Source organism: Crocuta crocuta, unplaced genomic scaffold, assembly GCF_008692635.1.
Source record: "Crocuta crocuta isolate KB4526 unplaced genomic scaffold, BGI_CrCroc_1.0 scaffold122, whole genome shotgun sequence".
NCBI lineage: Eukaryota > Metazoa > Chordata > Mammalia > Carnivora > Hyaenidae > Crocuta > Crocuta crocuta.
This window is the reverse complement of record NW_027528839.1, coordinates 611,541-625,415: the sequence shown is the minus strand read 5'-3', so window position 1 is coordinate 625,415 and position 13,875 is coordinate 611,541. Positions and strand designations below refer to the sequence as shown.

At 42.3% G+C, this 13,875-nt stretch overlaps 2 protein-coding genes across 3 annotated transcripts in view; both read right to left on the bottom strand.

The window, feature by feature from the left end:
• CUNH1orf105 (chromosome unknown C1orf105 homolog) overlaps positions 1–7,075 on the bottom strand; it is a 39,074-nt gene extending 31,999 nt beyond the window's left edge. Inside the window, exon 1 of the mRNA XM_077756011.1 lies at positions 7,011–7,075. Within this exon, the coding sequence (XP_077612137.1) occupies positions 7,011–7,031 (21 nt within the window). The 5' untranslated portion in view covers positions 7,032–7,075. The remainder of the gene's footprint in view (positions 1–7,010) is intronic.
• The window catches only part of DNM3 (dynamin 3), a 584,407-nt gene continuing 577,585 nt past the window's right edge, over positions 7,054–13,875 (bottom strand). Inside the window, exon 21 of one of the 2 annotated variants that reach the window (XM_077755999.1) lies at positions 7,054–7,123. In XM_077755999.1, coding sequence (XP_077612125.1) covers positions 7,054–7,123 — 70 coding nt within the window. Of the gene's footprint in view, positions 7,124–10,115; positions 10,261–13,875 lie in introns of those variants that run through there. The other variant, XM_077756002.1, reaches the window with a different exon arrangement.

The following is a 13,875-nucleotide window of genomic DNA, read 5'->3' as shown; positions in this document are numbered from 1 at the left end:
TTGGTTGCCTATTAATTTTCTGGGTTGAAGAAACTCCAAGCTCTTAAGTGGTACTACCTGAAGATAATGAGACTCACGGCACACTGCTTTGGGTTGCTGCTGGCGACATAGGGATGCAGGCCTAGGTAATGATAGGTGTGACCTGGTGTGACAGTTGTTGGGAAAGTTACTTATCACTTAAGTACAGTGATGTGGTCAGTCTCTGAAATTTAAACAACACTGAAAGTGTGCAAGCAGAATGTTAACGATTTAGACTTTAAGAGGACTATGATGTGTGTGTGTGGGAAGGGAAGGGGAAAATAGAAGGAAAATGCATTACAGTAGAATTGGAATTAAAATCCCAAACAAAATCTTCTTTGTGTAGGAAACTGTCACCCCTCCTCACTCTGCACCCCTTTCTCCCAGCTCTGCTTCCTGTCAGTCTTCCTTTCAGTAGATAAACTGGAGGGTGGGTGCTAGTGGCAAGTGAGAGCAAAGAAGGAGGGCTGTCCTTCCTAAATGGTGTCTGGATTGTAGTTGGAAATGGAAGGGATCTGGGAGAGGTAGAGGTATAGAGCAGCAGGTGTGCTTTGTTTTGTGGCATGATGTGGCTTCTGGATGATTGGCAGGCAACTAGAAGGCTGTGCAGGGATCTGAGGACAGCAGCACATTGGTTCTGTGTGGTGACCAGATTGGTGTCAGTGGTATGTCTGCATGCTATGTCGGTACTATAAACTTTTGAGTAAGGCTTCAGGCAGCTGGCTTCAACTGTGGATATAAGAATACATGCTGAGCATTCTCAAGGAAGCATGGAGCCATTATACATCTTCTAAGCCAAAGGCTCAAGGTCAAGAAAAACAAAAGCCAGCAGAGGGCATCAGTCACACAATTTTACAATATTTCAAACCCATCAAATGCAGGGAAACAGGGCTGGGACACAGTGCCGTCCTGTGGAAGTTATTGATACTCCTTTTTGTAATGAAATTCAACAAAGTCTTGGAATTCTTGATGAACTGTGGTTTGAGAAGTAACCGTACCATTTGAAGGCTTCATAAATCCAGGACATAAATAGCACATTGGGATTTGATAAATTATAATTGCTACATTTTCAAGCACCCAGTGTATACCAGGCACTGTGTTAGGCACTTTATATACACTATTTTATTTACTTCTTACAACAATCCTGTAATTCAGGTATTATTTTCATCTTATAGTTGAGATGACTGAGATGCATAGGGAGCCAGGAACTTGCCTCAGGCTGTATTGCCAGTTTGGGCTGATGGTCTGCTTTTCTGACAGCCGAACTAGGTCCAGGGCCAAAGGCAGTTGTTTTTTAATGCTTTCTCAAACCTCGCATTATGTCCTTTATCCCTTATTCCTACCCCCAACATCTAGCAAAATAGTCATTGTCCACCCAGGCTGATCTCTAGCCCATTCACATTTTATGATGTTTGGCCTCAGGAATGTATTCATTCAGCAAATATTCATTGAGCACTAACTATATGACATAGTGTTCTATTTACTTGAAATATGTCTGAACAAAGTGGACAAAGTTCCTTGAATCTAGTAGAGCTTAACTTCTGGCAGGAGGAGACAGACAATATAAGTAGAAGATAGTAAATGCTATGGGAAAAAAGAAAAAAAGTAGCAATGGTATTAAATAAGGGGGTCAGGGTAGGTCTCATGGAAAAGAACATTTGACCAAAGACTTGAAGGAGGTGAGAGAATAATCCAGATTCCCAGGGGGAAACCATTGTAGGCAAAGGGAAGAGCTGCTATGAAAGTCCTGGCAGAAGACCCTGAAACCGCCTGACATGTTTGGGGTATAGCAAGGAGTGGCTGAAGTGATGAGGCCAGAGAGGTAATGTGGGAGGCTGGATAACGTGTGACACTACAGGCTATTAGAAGGACTCTGGCTTTCGCTCTTAGATGGGAGCCTTCGAGAGGTGCTTGGAGAAAAAGAGCGACATGATTTGACATACCCTTTGAAAAGCTCATTGTAGTTGCTGTAGGGCGAGACCAGAGCAGAAAGAAGCATTCGGAAGCCCTTGTGATAATCCAAGCAGGGAACCATGGTGCTCAGAACAGAGTGATAGCAGAAGTGGGGAAAAATAGACACATTCTGGATATAATTTGAAAGTTTAGTCAAGGGCTTCTTGACATAACAGACGTGGGATGTGAAAACAAGAAAAGAATCATAAATGACTCCTGAGGGTTTTGGCCTGAGCACACTGAAAGATAGAGATGCCATCAATTGAGTTGGCTGCAAAGGGGATATTGGTGGAGATTTCCGGGAAGAAAATCAGTTTGAGGCATGTAGGATAGGAAATGCGTTGTAGATATCCGGGCTGAAATGAGTAGGGGTTGGAGAGAGGAGTTAGGATTTTAGGAGCAATGTATGGGATGGAAATATAAATTTGGGAATCATTGGTATATAAATGGTATGAGACTGGACAAGATCAGCAAGGAAGTTGATATAAACTGAGAAGAAGATGGAAAATTCCAAATCAGAAGGTTGGAGAGAAGAAGAAACAAAAAGACTTGGAAGACACGGCCACTGAGGCAGGAGGAAAATCAAGTTGGGAGTCCTGGGAACTAAGTGCAGAGGACTGGGGTGGGGGTGGGGGGCAGGTGATCAACTGTGATCAGATGAAAATCTGGTAAATCAGGGGCGCCTGGGTGCTTCAGTTGGTTAAGCATCTGACTCTTGATTTCGACTCACGTCATGATCCCTTAGTTCATGAGATCAGTTCGAATTAGTGAATTCTCTCCCCATCCCCCCGCTCCTCTTCCTCTTGCATTCTTTCTCTCAAAACAAATGAATAAAAAAAAGAAAGAAAATCTGGTAAATCAAGTAAGATGAGGGCTGAGAATTTACCATCGGATTCAGCAAGGAAGCAGACATTGGTATCCTTGAAAAGAACAGTTTTTAGTGGTGTGGGGGACATAAAAACCTATTTCGGGTGGGGTTAAGTGGGAAAAGAGAAGGGGAGTTGGAGCAGCAAGTATAGGCAACTTTCTGGAAGTTTCGCTTCAAGGGGGAGCCAGGAAACCGGAGAGAAACTGAAAGTAGAGGTAAGGACAAGAAACTTTGTTTCTTAAGATGGGGGAAATGATACTACGTTTGCTGATGGAAGTGAAAGTAGTAGTTGAAGTTAGAAAGGTACAATTATGGGCTAGTATTCTTGAGCATTTGAGAGGAGATGGGGTCTTGTGCACCAGTTGGGGGGCTGGCTTCAGACTGAGGACAGGTTAGTTACTATGGTTACAGGTGGGCGGCAGAGTACATAAGATACAGATGCTCGTGGAAAGGTGGCTGGTAAGTGGGTAGAGGAGGTGATGGGGATTTCCGGAAGTTGCTTTCTGAGTGCTTCAATTTTCCTAAGAAGTAGGAGACAGAAAATCAGCTGAGAGTGAGAATGAGGGACAAAATGATGGAGGAGGTAGGAGAGAGAAGGTATGAAATAGTTTAGGACTTCTGGGCAGTGAATGAACCAGGGATGGCTAGGGTCATGCACAGCAAGATTAAGGGCTCACTTGAGCATGGTGTTCACGACGTTAAAGTGAAAGCAATTAGTTGTGGTGGTGTGTGTATTTTCCAGACCATGTGCAAACCACAGTGGATGGAGAGTTGAATGTCTCTAGGGTGGTGGTTTTATAAAATTGAGAGAAGGACAAGGGAGAAAAGTATATGTGCATGGGCGTGATTATAATGATCGATTGTGGCATTTTAGTTGGGTAAGAAGGGTAGTGAACCTTTACAGGGGTGAAGGACAGGGAGAGGAGGGACAGGGGAAAGGTCAGTGAATTGGAGGTTCAAGCAGCTAGAAGGATAGGAAGTGAAGATCAGAGAATAAAGACAAGGTTATAACTTTGGGAGTGAGTAGCTGAGATAGAGTGAAAGACAATATCATTGGAGAAATGAAGTCCAAGAAGATAAGAAATGGGATGGATGGGGTGGGATGTTGCAAGGATAATTTACACACATGTGAAATCCCCACGAATTAAGACAGGAGTAGTACTGGAGACAGCAGCAGGGCAATGGGAGCTAAAATCATCCAGGAATGAAAGAAAGTAAACTAGAGGTTGGTGGGTCAAAGCAACAGGGAGGGGTAGGATGTGCTGTAGTCTGATGCCATGAGGTTCAAGGCTGAGGGTTTTAGGGAGGAGGGAGGAAGGAAAAGTGGACATGGCAAGAATGCCTACCCCACTCGGATTTGGCAGTGTGAGGGGGTGTGGGAGACGAGACAGCTGCAGGGGGAGCCGTGCCCTGAGAAGAGATTCTGGTCGTGTCAGAGCAAGAAGATGAAAGACACATCCACACAACAGCTTGAGGATAACAGGGGATCTCACTGATCAGGGCAGATAGATTACAGAGGGCGCAGTGTGGCGGTTTCCAAAGTTGAGGAAGCTGGGAGGGGGGCACAGGACGGTGTGACGGAGCCGTGTGGAGGGTGCTGGGGAGGAGGGTGGCCTGGCAGTCTTGGAAGACTGACATAGGCTGTGTGAAGGACCAATAATAAAAGTCCTTGTGGGTTCAAGGCAGGTGGCAGGGAGAGTGCATGTGCTGGGGCTGGGGGGCTCCTGTTTACCTTGAAGGAGGTGCGGTCTTAGTGTGCACCTTCCTCACATCATCTTGAACATGTTACTGTTGTTTGCTAATGGCATTAATGTGCATATCCTCCGGCTAATGGCGCATTTTAGCAAGAGCCTTTTGGGGATAACAACACAAACTTCATGAGAGCTGTGTAAACTTCCAACAGTGGCGCGGTGCCATTTGTAGTGTCCTAGAAAGTCTGATTCTGGGTAAAGTGAAGAGAGCGTGGACGAGAGCAGAGTTTGACCAAGGTCCTGTGGACAGTCAGGCCTGAGCAGGCACACTGCTGTGACCACGAGGGCCCCAGTCAGCCGTACTGATTGCCAGGGAGAGGCGGAGCAGGGACCACTGACGACCTGTAGGAGTGAGCTAGCTTAGAGCAGCCTAATGCTTCTGGCAGGGCTTTTTTCTTTTCTTTTCCAACTCACAGGTGCGATTAATGGTGGTTTGTTTACCCTGGGAAACAACAGCAACCACTGACCAAACCCAAACACCATTCTCTTCCCAGATACATTACAGTGATTAACGGGGGCCCCCCAGAGATGAGGTAGTTAGGAAGCATCTGGTTCCCAAATGCCCAGCATCTGCTCAGCACCAGGGGCCTGGTGGCACCGTGGTGCTCCTCCCCTCCATCAGGTGACGCGGGGCACAAGTGCGAGGGGGAGGGGCTCAGACAGCCAAATGGCCTTTGCTGCCATCATCTGGCACCAATTGGCACCTGGGTTCAAATGACACCCAGCATCGGCCTGAGGTCTTGTGCTCTGCACAGACTTGCTCTACAATCCCTTGACCGTATGTGGCTGGGACAATGGAACAGCCCGATTTTGCCAATGCAGAGGTCGAGGGACACTGTGGTCCCTCTGGCCCCTGTGAAAAGCTGGCTCAGTGGCTGCCTCTGCTTTCTCAAGCTCTGCTGGCTCACTGCTCCCCACTCTGGGATGGCCCTGTGGCCTTGCATGGAGCCAAGGAACATTTGGACTCTGCTCAGTGAGTGGGCTTCCCGCTCTTTCTAAATTTCAAAATAAACAGATCTTCAGGCCCCAGGCAGCTTTTGTGTATTTCTGTCTTTATTTTTTTTCTTAAATAGTTTATTGTCAAGTTGGTTTCCATATAACACCCAGTGCTCATCCCAAGAAGTGCCCTCCCCCATGCCCATCACCCCCCTTCCCCTCTCCCCCAACCCCATCAGCCCTCAGTTTGTTCTTAGCATTCAAGAGACTCTCATGGTTTGCCTCCCTCCCTCTCCCCGACTATTCTTCCCCTTCTTCTCCCCCATGGTCCTCTGTTAAGTTCCTCCTAATCCACCTATACATGCAAACATATGGTATCTGTCCTTCTCTGCCTGACTTATTTTGCTCAGCATAACACCCTCAAGTTTAAAAGAGAAAAAAGGCAGCAGGCAGAAGGAATTGTCTCCTTGGCTCTGACTTGCTCTCTGCTGCCTGCTGCCTTCTGAAATGCACCCTCAGAGATAAGAGCTGGGACAAGATATGGACCCAAAGAGCCGGAGTGCCTGGTTTTAACAGTGTCCTGTGAAGCTTCAAAAATATAGCTTCAAAAATATACTTTGTTAGCAACTGTTGTGAGAGAGAAAACCCACATCAGTGGCTTCCCCATTACTGTCTTGAGGATGCTTAAGTCTCATTGATGCCCGGGAAGTTTGGTAAGGCTTGATCTCCTCCTTGCTTGCCTAGGGCTCTTGTCTGTGAGATTCACTGAAGATGTAGGCTGTGGTTAGAAATCGGTATCCCATATACAGTGCTGTCAAATTTGATTTGATTAAACAGTATGGGAGTAGCAGATTAGTCTTGACTCATCCCACAACAAGCCATCTATATCCACCTAGAATCTTATAGTAAAATAGACCAAAACTGTGGGTGTATAGTATGGTCATGGAGGCAACTAATAGGTCCTATAAATGAGGGGCATCTAGTAGTGAAGTGTCACCAGCTCACTTGATTTATGTAGATTTGATTTATGTAGATTTAGACTCTGTAGCTTTATAAAGGGATATAGAAGTTATTTTTTTCTTTTTTTTTTTCAGCAATTTTTATCTTCCTGTGGGTGAGGTTCATGTTTTTAAAATGGATTCACAGTTGTAAAGTTTACTTCAGAATCTCATGGAGTTGGATTAGAGACTCCATGTCAATTGAGGGTGATTTTTCGAAAATCAGACTTAATGCTGAGTTATGAAACAGATGTTACAACAATTTTCAAACTCAGGGTTAAAGAAGATCAAAGTGTATCCTGCTCCAAGCCCACTGAAAGTATCCATGTCTGTAAAGGAAAAGTAGATGTTATTTCCTCATCTCCTTTTGGCTTCTAGCCTCAAGGCCATTTGGTGAAATACCTCTCTGTGTATATGAGGTCTGCATTTATTTACCAGTGAAACTCCGTAAGGGAAGGATTGGAAGTTTTGTTTATTTTTTCCTACCTTTAGTTCTTTTTTCTCCATCTCTCAGATGTCCTGGATTTTTCTAGCTGGAGACTGGGAGACTCCCCTCACTGCTTCCAGTAAGAGTGCTGCCTTCTGATTCTAAAGCCTTTCTGTCGGAATCCAAAGCAAAGGGCACAGACTACTTTAGTTTCAATTCCTCTGTCTTCTCCTCAACCAACACTTAGAAATGAAAACTTTGGTTTCTGATTGGCTGAAGTGAGTTCTATTGTTCCTTTCTTTGTCAGAGGTCAGAGTCACCATGTTCTGGAATGTTGGCATGCATTGGGTTAAGTGCATAATCTGGGTTCTAGAACCTAAGTGGCTTCTTCAAGCACTAAAGTCAAAACAGTTCTCCCTGGGAAAATGACTCCCATTTTCTCCTGTCATAGCACCATGCAGTTATAGCCTATTGTTATTTTGTAAGCTGCTTTTATCCTGTTACTTCTCTGGGTGCTCCCAGACCACGTAATAGGACATGCTTATGAATCCAAGGAAAGTTCGACACATAAGTAATGGGATGAGAACATTTAAGAGATTATTTTTGTTTATAAAACGTAAAAGAGTTACTCGTGATGATCCGGAGTTATGGTCAACTCTGAAGAACAGAGCACGTTTTCAACCCTATCAAATATTGAGGGTGGCAGTGGGGGCAGGGAGAGTTAGGGAAGTGAACATCATGAAACACAGAAACACTAAGGATAGTAAATAAATATGAACCTTACCACAATTTAATATTATTACAGGCTGCTTCCCCCCACCCCCTGCCTCCACTTATCCCCTTTTTTCTTGGCTATTCAATGTGAGGAAGGGACTGCACTTTTGTTGAGATGGTGCAAGATTCCTAGGGAATCATTTTATTCTATAATTTGGGTTTTCCTTTCTCAGTGTTCATCAGGTCAATGTAAGCTTTAAGCATCTAAACTGTGTACCACTGTAAAGGTAAGATCATGTTTAAGACAAAGTGGAAAAGTACCAAACACCTGACACAGATGAATTGGTGAAAATCTTCCTATTGCCAACCTCTTTTTTGCTTGTTTGTGGAGGTGATATGAAATAATCAGGGAATACTGTCTCTGTTCAGATGGGGACATTGGCCAGTAAGAATACTATTTAAAAACTCAAATGGTTGGGCTAGAGGTGGAGGGAAGGCCAAGGGCTACATACTGTGCCTCGTTTTGCATCAACCCAATTGGCCCCAGGAAAACTTGAGCCTCAGTTCATCCCCTGCGTGGGGGCCTTTGAATTTTCTTAGTTACCAGTGCTTCTAACTCATAGTCACTGGGCCTGGCATATGGGTAAAACTGAGGGAATGTGCCATATGAAATTTTAACCTGAGAAATAAACTAGTTTCACACTTTTGAGTGGAGAGCATAGTGCTTATAAACGATTTTTATGGTCCAAAGAGAGAGCACCGTGAGTGAGGGGTTTCTGTTTTCTAATTGGAGGGTCCTGTCTACATCTTCTGCTTTGCCGGTCCTTGCCGGAGCTTGCCTAGGTCAAACGTGAAGTACATGGAAACCCCAATTCCTGACAAACAATTTTTTTACTTTCCTATCCTGTAGATTTCTGTCTTAATATGGTAAAGGGAGACATATACAGAAATGATCTCACCCAGTGGGAGATAATTTTAAATTGTAAGTTAGATCATGTAAATCTTCAAAGAGAAAAATTCTGAATTAAATCTTAAATCATTTTTTTAAAAATCTTGAGATCACAAATTTGGCAGATGTACTACCTTAATAAACACTTTATATGGATAAATGTTTTTTTAATGTAGCTTAAAATTTCAGTGTTGGAATTACTTTTGAGGATAATTATTTAAAAAGTTCTCTGTTCCTCCAAACTCATACAGACTCATTCTTCCAGTACTTACTGCCACGTCAAAAAAAATCTTTCTTTTCAAGGTGGCAACATTTCCTTGCACTTTTATTCTGAATAATATATTTTCCCCTGAATTTGCTGAATAGAATATTTGAGGCTTATGTGCTTCAGACCTATAAAATCTTCCATGATCTTACATAATTTATCTCCTACAAAGACTGTTTAGAAAAATAAAAACAGAAAAAATGTTTTGGCAAACAACAATGGGATCCCTGAAGGCAGGTTGAAATTATGTCTTTTGTGTCTTTTCCAGATATCTAGAATTTGTACTTCATTTTTTCACACTTAAAAAAACCCAGTATAATTAGTATACAGTATTCTATTAGTTTCAGATGTGCAGTATAGTGATTCAACAATTCTATACCTTCCTCAGTGCTCCTCACAGCAATCGCGCTCCTCAATCCCTATGGCCTGGGTCACCCATCTCCCTGCCCACCTCCCCTCTGGTAACCACCAGCTTGCTCTTTAGTGTTAAGAGTTGGTTTCTTGGTTTGTCTTTTCTTCTTTGCCCATTTTTTCTGTTTCTTAAATTCCACATGAGTGAAATCATATGATATTTGTCTTTGTCTGACTTACTTTGTCTGACTTACTTTGTCTCACTTAGCGTCATACCCTCTAGGTCCATCCATGCTGTTGCAAATGACAAGATCTCATTCTTTTCTGTGGCTGAGTAATACTCCATAGTATATACGTACACACCACATCTTCTATATCCATTCATCTATTGATGGATACTAGGGTTGCTTCCATAGTTGGCTATTGTAAATAATGCTACAACAAACACAGGAGTGCATCTATCTTTTCAAATTAGTGTTTTCATATTCTTTAGGTAGATAGTCAGTAATGCAATCACTGGATTGTAAGGCAGTTCTATTTTTAGCTTTTTGAGGCACCTCCATACTTTTTCCACAGTGGCTGCACCAGTTCGCATTCCCGCCAACGGTGCAAAAGGGTTCCTTTTTCTCCACATCCTCGCCAACACTTGTGTCTATCTTTTCATGCTTTCATTGGACAGACATTTCAACTGAAGATAGGTTATTATTCTCCGCCAAGTAGCATCTTAAATCACAATGCTTTAAGAACTACTAGATCAAACTACATATTTTTCACCTTACCTGGTTTTAGTTGAAGATTATTTTACTTTGGGTCTTCTTTAGAAAATGAAACAGAACACATTTCATTTTTATATAGAATAAACTTTGTTTTTATTATAGACATGGATCAAAAATAAAAGCTTTTATGTACATATATCATGTAGTGCAAATGAAAGGCTCTTAAATACCACAGATAGACATGTTGTTGGAAACAAAAGGAGATGAATCATGGGAGTTAGGTTGGTCGTCCTGGAACTGCGGGAGGGGGTCGCCTAGTGAAAACAAAACAAAACAAAATAACAACAACAACAAAACACAGATGCAGAGGAAGAAAACAATGTTTAAATTATAAAACAAATCCAAATAGGAGCATGCAAAATTATCCCACAAAAGTCAAATTCAAATCAGACAAAAACAATGCAGACATGCAGGGGAAATGAGAGAACACCACATAGCAAAGGTTGCAGTTCCCAGGGTTTTTCCTGGCTATTGGCAGTGTGCTAGATATGAGCCATTGAAGCCCACTCCAAAAATCTTATGATTTTGCACCATGGGATGATAAATCCATTGATAAATCCATGCAATCATATTCAGGAGAACTGGAAATAGTACCAGAGCCAAATACCTTTATAACCTTGAGTATTTTGTTTTTGAGCCCTGATTTTGTGGCATTCAGTTCCTTCCAAAGATTTCAGTAAATCTTGTAAAATCTCCATAGGGAGAGGGAGTTGGTATAGAAATACGATAGGTAAAAAAAAAGGGGGGGGTTAAGATGAGGGAAATTAGAAGGTGTCACGAGATCAAATGAGCCATGTAAGCATAATGCAGAAAACGTCAGGGGTTGAACTTGTGAACTTGTAAATAAGAATCTGCTCCAGGTGAATATCCTAATATGATAGCCTTTCCAGGCCAAGGGAAACTACAAGGCTAGGCCTGGTCCATGGGACTCCAGGATTCCGTCTCAGAGTTGTGTCCAGCTGAAATTCTGGTTTATTCTGAACTGGGTCCAGGGTAAATGAGATTGAGTTTGCTGGATCTTTCTCCATATCCCTAGCCTGGCTTGCATCTTGTCAGGCCTGTGGTTGTGAAATAAGGATCCAGAGTTGTGCTTCATTTTGACCTCAGCCTCTCTGGGTGATTTGCTGCTAGAGAGTAAACTCTATGTTGCCTTGAATGGCCCTATAAGTAGGAAAACAGTGGGCCAAATGAAACTTTCCCACTGGTTTCCAGCAGAAATCTGTACTTTAATTTCCTCTTTCTAACCAAATTGGTAATGAACTCAACATTCCAGCAAGTCATAGGCCTGTGAGGTGAGCTCAGTACCCTACCCGCTGTGGGACTTCTTTCTGGCTATTCATCCAGGTGTCAGACAACTCACTCACTTCCATCTTACCCTCATAAGACTTCAGTGAGTGGAGCAATGAATTCTACAAAAAACAAAAACAAAACCAAATTTCTTTTTCATCTTCTACAAGATGTTAATGGAGCAAAACTGTTATATTTCTGAGCAGTGGTTAAAAACATCTTATCCTCCCTGAAGTCTGAGATCAATTTTTCTTTGGTCCAATTTAAGCCAGCTACGCTAAGGAGGCCTCTCATCCATTTAAATGACGAAGGACTTGTTTTTGGTAACCTTTCAACTGCGGGGGGTCTGCAAGCCTTTAGCTTTAGAGACCCAGGTAATGGGTATCCCTGGTGTTTTCATGAAGAAGGTGTAATTAAATTCCTGTCAGGCTCAATGAGATTTATCACCTGCCCAGCAAACAGAAACTATTTTTGAGTTCTGAAGGGGCTTTAGAACACTTTAATTACCTCAGCAGGGTGGGGAGGTGAGCCATTAACCCGAACAGCAAGTCCACAGTGTTGAAGAGCCATCCTGTTAACATATGCCAAAGCACTTTCCTGTTTGAGCTCGTTTGGTGTTCTAATCCAGAAACAGGATCAGAAACTCTGTCTTGGAATATATTTCACCTGACAGCTAAAATGCTTGCTTCCAACAACGGAGTGACATTTATTCCCTCGGGCAGCTCCTTTCTTTTCTCTTCACTTTCCAGTACCAATTTTCCTCTCACTGCTGAAGAAGCATTGTCGATGATGACACCATGCAGTGGCTGAGTGAGTTCTATCACGGATCGTGGCAGTTGGGCTTTCACTATTTCCTTTCCAGAATTTTCTATATTACTTACACGATGCTGAAGTGCCTGGAGACAAGCGCTGAACATATTTGGGCTTTTAATATTAAGAGCTCTAAACGTGCCTCATACTGTTGCTGCCTCTAACATGAAGGTTGGAGAACTGAATTGGAACACGGAGCTGAAATACTGCGTAGCTAACAAGTTTTAAAGGTCAGCATGCTACTAGTCACCATACAAGCAAATCTGCCTAATCGAGATTATAATCTCAGGTTATACCTTCTTAAGTTTTCTGAGAACTAACTTCACAGAATTGAAAGCACAGGAAGGTAAGGAGGCAGAAAAGCATGTATGAAACATGGCCATAATTCGTACATGAAAGACTCAATTATCAATAAGAACAATGAATTACCCATATCCTCTTTGATCTACCTCAATGCTATAATCTGTTCCAGTGGTGACAAGGTTCACAAGCCTTGGGCAAGGTCCCAGAGAAGGTCCCTGGGAAGGTCTTATGACTTTTTTTCTTTTCTGTTACCATCTCACCAAACATTCTCTGCTTGCTTTCATTGCCGTCATTTAGATAAACTTCATATCTCAGACCAGTGGGTAAGCCCGAAGGCTTGGGAAAGTGAGATAGGAAAGGCACTAAGAATAAGAATAGGCATTCCTTTCTATTTTTCTTTAATAATCTTTAATTTTAAATCAACCTGGATCTATTCCTTTACAAGGATATAATGGGGTAATATAATTAATTTAAAGGAGCTCTCTTTTGGGGAGTTAAAGAGAAAAGTTAATATGGAAAGTTAGCTGAGTCCTCCACAAGGCATACTAAGACTTGTTCCATGTATGTCTCCAATAGCTTTCATGCCTCCTGATCTGATGTGACCTTCCTCCTTGGGTCTAGTACACTGCTCTGGATCTAGTACACTTTCTGGATCAAGTCCAGAAAGATGGTCCTGGGCTGGGAACTCTGGTTACTCTTACATTTGATTTTATCACCTGACTTTGTGTTAGTGACAGTCTGTACTGGACTAATCTTAGTGCATTTTCACTCCCATCTAAAGCCTCTAAAACAGTATTTCCTCACAACACTAGTGCCATGAGATGCTTTATGAACAAAGCATTGATGGTCAAATAAGCCTGAGAAACATGTAGACGCTGACACTCTCTTAGAGATTCACAATGCATTCTGATATTAAAGCTTCTGTAAATCTTAGTAAAGAAATGTTTAATTTTTAATCATCATTTTCCAGTATTTAAACATCATTTATTGGTATGTGTATGTATAAAGCCTACTAAAATCCCATGGAATGACCTTTGGGAAGCTCTGAACTAAGACTGTAGTTTTAGCCAACAGTTCTTGCATGTCTTATAATTATTAGGCTGCCACAGTGTCAAAGAGCATCAACAAATGGTCTTAAAAGTGGCAATGCCAGGTATGTGTTGAAGTACTAGGAAGTAGGGTATGAGATCCATCTAACCCAAATACCAGATAGGCTTCTCAGTATGAAATTTAACACTTCTGCTGATAAGCAGAAACACAAGACTCTTGAAAACTGAGGAGTTATTTAAACTGATGGCAGAGGTATTTTTAAAATACAAATGGTAATCTGCCAAATAGTTACCAAATAAGTAGTTTGCCAAATCAAGTCCTTTGGTTTTGATAATTTCCAATTAGGAATGATTCTGAATAAAGAATCATGCAGTAACACACACACACACACACACACACACACACACACACACACACAC